At 55.0% G+C, this 5,184-nt stretch overlaps 1 protein-coding gene across 1 annotated transcript; it reads right to left on the reverse strand.

Annotated features, from left to right (window-relative positions):
• Window positions 1-1,479: 1,479 nt before the first annotated feature.
• On the reverse strand, window positions 1,480-4,748 carry Hoxb9 (homeobox B9). The gene is made up of 2 exons (XM_028755072.1): window positions 4,232-4,748; window positions 1,480-1,715 (listed from the first exon to the last, which is right to left on the reverse strand). Exons 1-2 carry the CDS (start codon window positions 4,746-4,748, stop codon window positions 1,480-1,482), a joined length of 753 nt encoding a protein of 250 aa, XP_028610905.1.
• Between the last annotated feature and the right edge of the window lie 436 nt (window positions 4,749-5,184).

Raw genomic sequence — 5,184 nt, forward strand, 5'->3', positions numbered from 1 at the left:
AAAAAAAAATTAATAAAATAAAATTCAAAGTTCTACTGGAATGACCTCTTTGCAGTCAGGAGAAGCAGGAACAGAAGTCCACGGGTGGAAGGGATTGAGAAGCAGAGAGAGCGGAGAAGCAGAGGGTGCGCCTCTGCCTGTTGGGGAGGCATGATGTCTCTTTCCTTTGCACACTGGATTGTTTGCCAGAAGTGTACGCATGCATCAGCAACAGGATAGATACAGCAGTGTACGTTGAGGTGAAGTCCCTACTCTGAGCTTTGGGGGAGTCTTCCTTTGGCCCTCTGGCTGGATGCCAAGTGGCTCTCTTCTTCCTGGGTCAGGAAACTAGTGAAGTGTAGAGATACCCACTAGCCCCTCTGAGGCCCTTACTCCTCCTGCCCTGACTGCCTACTCTGGAAGGAAGCTGGGGAATTGATTCACAATAAATTTTCAGACTCTCCTGACCCGGCCTTCTCTATGGTGGGGTTGACCTAGCAGAGGGGAAAGGGACTTTTTTTTTCTACAATGGGAGACTTGTCTTGCTGGTGCAGGATAGGTTTGGCGGAAAGGAGAGTTGATTTCAGAGTTGGAGGGAATGGAGAAGACTGTGGTCAGCGAGAAAAGCTACACTGTCAAAGGGGTGTGGGGTGTATGAATGGGGAAGAGCATTGTGAAGGCTCTAAGACCCACAATTTGACCTCCTTTAGTTGGAAGGAGAGGAAAACATGCAGAATTAAACACTTCCTGCAGGAAAATATACGAGGGGACTCCGCTAAAGATACCTTCATAAAACCACCCTTGCTTTTTCTTGCCCTCTCTTGCTCACAACAGCTTGGGGACAGGGTTGGCCACATCTGCCCACAGGCCTCCCCAGATATGGGGTCTAGCTGGCAATTCCATAGGGATAAATTGAGATGTTGAGACTTTTTGCTGAGGGCATCTCTAGACATCTTCCTAGTGTGTATTTGGACCATGGCAGAGCCTGAGTGAACCTGATCTGAGGGCTGCCCTGCTGGTTTGGGTGAATAATGTCTTCATGGAGGGTGTTACTTCCTTTCTCCACTATTAGTGTGGACTCCAAACTTTATGTCCGTGGGCATCTGCTGGGCTGTGTGCAGTTAAACTGTACCTGGGTGCCATCTGGCTAGGTTGCAGGGCAGGGAGGGAACAGGCAGACTGGAAGAGAGGGGCTGGGGGTTTCCAGAAAAACTAGCGGGGATGCTAGGAGTTTGACTAGGGTTCTCTTTCCTCAAGTGAGCGAGGCTCATCACTTTTCTAGAAACCAAGTACAGCTAGCTTCTAACTTAACAAAACTTCCTCTTAACACCAGGGGAGAGAGACGGGCAAAGGGGAGGAGACAGGCTCCAGGTGCAGATGAGGGACTTTAATGAGGAGACGCCCTTCCCCACTCACTTGGGGACAACCCAGACAGTAGTGGCTTTTTCGGCCATCACATAAATAATAAGAGTGAGCTGGGGAAGGGCGGAGGGGTCGTCTTTACTCTTTGCCCTGTTCCTTATTCATCTTCTTCATTTTCATCCGCCGGTTCTGAAACCAGATTTTGACTTGTCTCTCACTTAGATTGAGGAGTCTGGCCACCTCGTGCCTGCGGTCCCTGGTGAGGTACATATTGAACAGAAATTCCTTCTCTAGCTCCAGCGTCTGGTATTTGGTGTAGGGACAGCGCTTTTTCCGGGAAGAACGGGCGTGCAGCCAGTTGGCAGAGGGGTTGGCTGAAAGAGAAGTAGCGATAGAATCAAAGAGAGGAAGGGAGTGAAGGGTCCCAGACCAACAAGGTGCGCTCACATCTCTACTCCCCATCTGGCATTGGAGAAAGACACCCAACCCTCCAAGATCTCAGAAAGCATCTCTGACTGGGCCAGGGGTGAATATAGACAGCTTCAAGGGGATAGTGCTTTGAAAGGGATGCAACCAAACTACCCAAGCATCTCCCAAGCTTTGACTGCTCCAGGCACCTCAGCCTTCCTCTATTTGTATCCAAACAGACCTGGACTCAGGTCAGAAGAGCTCAGTATAGCTGGAACCACACTACCAGCTAAAGGTGGCTGACCTGAAGGGTCCCTTGGATCTAGGTTTCAGGGGACAGGTGAAGATTTGGGTAAGGAGTGGAGTTCTGTTCAGTCATAGCCAAGAGATCTCTTGGTGCTTCTGTCCAGTGCCAGTAAACCCTGCCTAGAAAGCCATCTTTCAGCCTTGGGCCTAGGCAGCAGACATGTGAGTCTGGGTAGACAGCCCTCCCCATCACACACCACAAATAAGACTCTGCATTTACAGCCATGAACACCCAGCACACCCGACTCACAATTGCAACCACTTATCAACTGCAGCCCGTGGACGGGGAGCCCCAGGGCTTCCAGATAACTTATGGCGGCAATAGCCTCTTCTTTTCTGCTACTCAGCTCACAGTTTGGTTAACACAAGTTCAGGGAAACTGGGAAGCAAGATTGTTCCAGCTCCAAGGTGGGGGGGGGGGCCGAGTTGGGGAGGGGCAACAGCCCTTCCAGCACACCAATCCTTTTAACTGACCCGATGGGGAGGCAGAGAAAGGTGAAATTGAGTGGAAAAGGGGCACAAAGACCAAATAACATATTCAGGATTTTTTTTTCTTTTTCTATCCAGCGTCTCTCCCTAGACCTCAGGACTCAGAAAAGTTGCCCGCCTCCCAAAGCGGAGCCAATTACAAATAAGATCCACTCCACCAGCTTCCCCCAAATGAAAAGCTCTGAATATCTATGTACATGTTTAAATTCACTTCATCCTACACTAAGTAGCGTGTCTTACCAATTTGCAGCGCTATTCCCTTAATGTGATTGCCTGGGATGGGACCCGCAGCCTTTTCCTCTTTCATTAAATATGAAAGAGGGAAAAAAACTGTTAATAATTGATCCTAGCCAAATGGCTGCCTTACAATAATGGACTTCTCCAGGCCGAGTTTGGGGCCATGGGGTGAGGGGTCTGTTTGGGTGTTTGCTGGAGGTTTGGGGAAAGCTGTTTTGGGGTAGTATCCCCTAATGACTCAGCCTGGCAAGTTGGAGATATGAGGGGACCACGAGGGTCACGGGGGAGTAGTGTCTCTCCTTGCTTTTCAGAGGATAAGCATGCCCCCAGAGGACCCATTGGCCACTCTCTCGGTAGGACATCTGATAGGGCAAGCAAGGACCAAACTATTTGCCCAGAGGAAGAAGAGGTGAGGAGTTGACCTGTCAGTTTGTCCGGTATTGTTTGGGACCAAGAGCAACCAGTTTGTCTTCCCCATCCTTAAAAACAAACAAAAAAGTAAGCCCCCTCTCCTCTCAGCCAGCAGCAGTTTCCACTGGGGTTTTATTTTAGCAAGGGTGCTTTTAGGAGTGGGAGGTGGTAAGAAACTCTCCACCAAGGGTAGAGTTCTCCGCCCCTGAGCAGTCCTCCCCCTCCCTTCCCCGGGTCCCTTCGGGTGTCTTCTCCTTCATTCTAGAGGGAAGCCCTGTCTTTAGTGAGTGATGCCTAGACTCTCCAAGAAGTTGACTGCCCTGGCTAGTGATCGGAAGCCCCGCGGAGATCAGCGGGAACCGCAGGAGAAACGGCCACCCTGTCGAGGATGCCCTAGAAGGGCGGGGGACCCCCAGAGGGAAGGCTCCTGGGGAGGGGCCGGCGCACCGGGGAGGGGGCTCCGTCACCGCATCCTGGGCTTCCCCCGCCCCTCCCGGCGCCTGCTGCCGACCCGACGCGGCTACTGCGTGAGATCTGCTAGGAACAATCCCCCGCCAAGCTGTTGCATCGCAAATAAAATCCTAATGAGCCCCCTCCCCCTTCCCCTTGGCCGGCGGGGACGGTCTGCGCGTGGCGCAGGCGGCTCTGCCGGGTGCGCTTCGGCCCCGTGCCCGCGCGGACTCCCGGCCGCGCTGGCCATCGGCCCGGCCCCCTACAGTTCCTCACTGGACTGTCGCAGGTCCCTTTCCTTGTTTCCAGCCCGAGCCTGGGGGAAGAAAGAAGGACTAGAGAGACTTGGTCCCTGAGTCCCTGCGCCACTAGAAGGAGTGGAGGGCAGCCTCAGTGTCCCCCTCCTGGACACCCAGCTTCTTCCTTTCCCGGTCCCTTCCTCCCTCTTCCCTCCACCCCCTCTAGTCCTGCGGCCCCAGGCGCGCTGTCCCTTTACATTGTCCGCTTTATGGCCTCTCCCCTCCCCTCCCCCGGGCCTGGCCTGCAGCTTGGGGGAGATTTCCTCACTTTTTTTTTTTTTATAACTTACTTTGATCCGGCCTCTCTTTGTCCTCGCTTCCTTCGCAAATTTTATTGTCCCCGTAGCCGGCTCTTTGATTAGACAGGACAGCCTCCCTGCCCGCCGAAGTTTCCAAACTGTACTCGGGCGTGCCCTGTTTGAGCAGCTCCCCCGGCGCGCCCAGCAGCGGCTCCGCCTTCACGGCCGCCTGGCCCTGCCCCGGGGCGGCCTCGGCGCGCGGCGCCGGCTCGAGCCAGGTGCGGAGGTACCTGCTCTCGGCCGCCGGCGCGCCCTGGGGCTGCAGGTAGGGGTGGTAGACCGTCGGCAGGCTCCCCGACGCGTGCGGGCTCAGTGGCGCCCAGGAGGCGCCGAACACCGGCGCTTTGGGCTGGAAGCTGCACGAGGGGAAGTCCAGGTGCTCGGCGTGGCCCGGCTGCCGCGGGTTCGCGTACTGGCCCGAAGGAAACTTGGCTGGAGGCGCGTCCTCGCTCTCGTGACTTATGATCGAGTCGACATAATAGCTGCTAAGCGTCCCAGAAATGGACATTCTCAAGACATTATCCGCGCGCTCGCAGGGGGAAGGGAAGCGCTCGCGCCGCGGCGCCCAAGCAGGGAAAGGTGGCACACGGACCCGGTGCAGAGGGCTTTCGGACGCGACCCCCCCAGACCCCCACCCTCCCACCCCCACCCCCTGCTCAACTTCTCAGCCAACAAAGTACAGTGGAGCAGCCCGGCTCGGAGCTCCTTGCAAAATGATTGGTCAAAGTTTTGCGGACTGCCTGATAAAGCGTCAGCTCCGACATAAATCAATCGGGCGAGGGGGCTGCGCTCGCGCTGTCATCCGTCCTCACCGCATTCCATATCCAGGATGAATTGTTTTATGCTGATGCAATGTGCTATCACGTCAGGGCTCCGGCGGCCACGTAACCTCAGCCTGAGCTGCCGGGCCACCCGGGGCCCCTCCCGCTTTTACAGGAAGGGGG

This window comes from Grammomys surdaster, unplaced genomic scaffold (assembly GCF_004785775.1).
Source record: "Grammomys surdaster isolate TR1022 unplaced genomic scaffold, NIH_TR_1.0 126048, whole genome shotgun sequence".
NCBI lineage: Eukaryota > Metazoa > Chordata > Mammalia > Rodentia > Muridae > Grammomys > Grammomys surdaster.

Bases quoted from the DNA above. Each gene is read 5' to 3' on its own strand.
- Hoxb9 (XM_028755072.1), bottom strand. From the start codon at position 4,748: ATGTCCATTTCTGGGACGCTTAGCAGCTATTATGTCGACTCGATCATA. The intron at 1,716-4,231 runs GTAAGTTATAAA...CTTCTCTTTCAG, and splicing joins CAAAGAGAGGCCGGATCAAA to CCAACCCCTCTGCCAACTGG.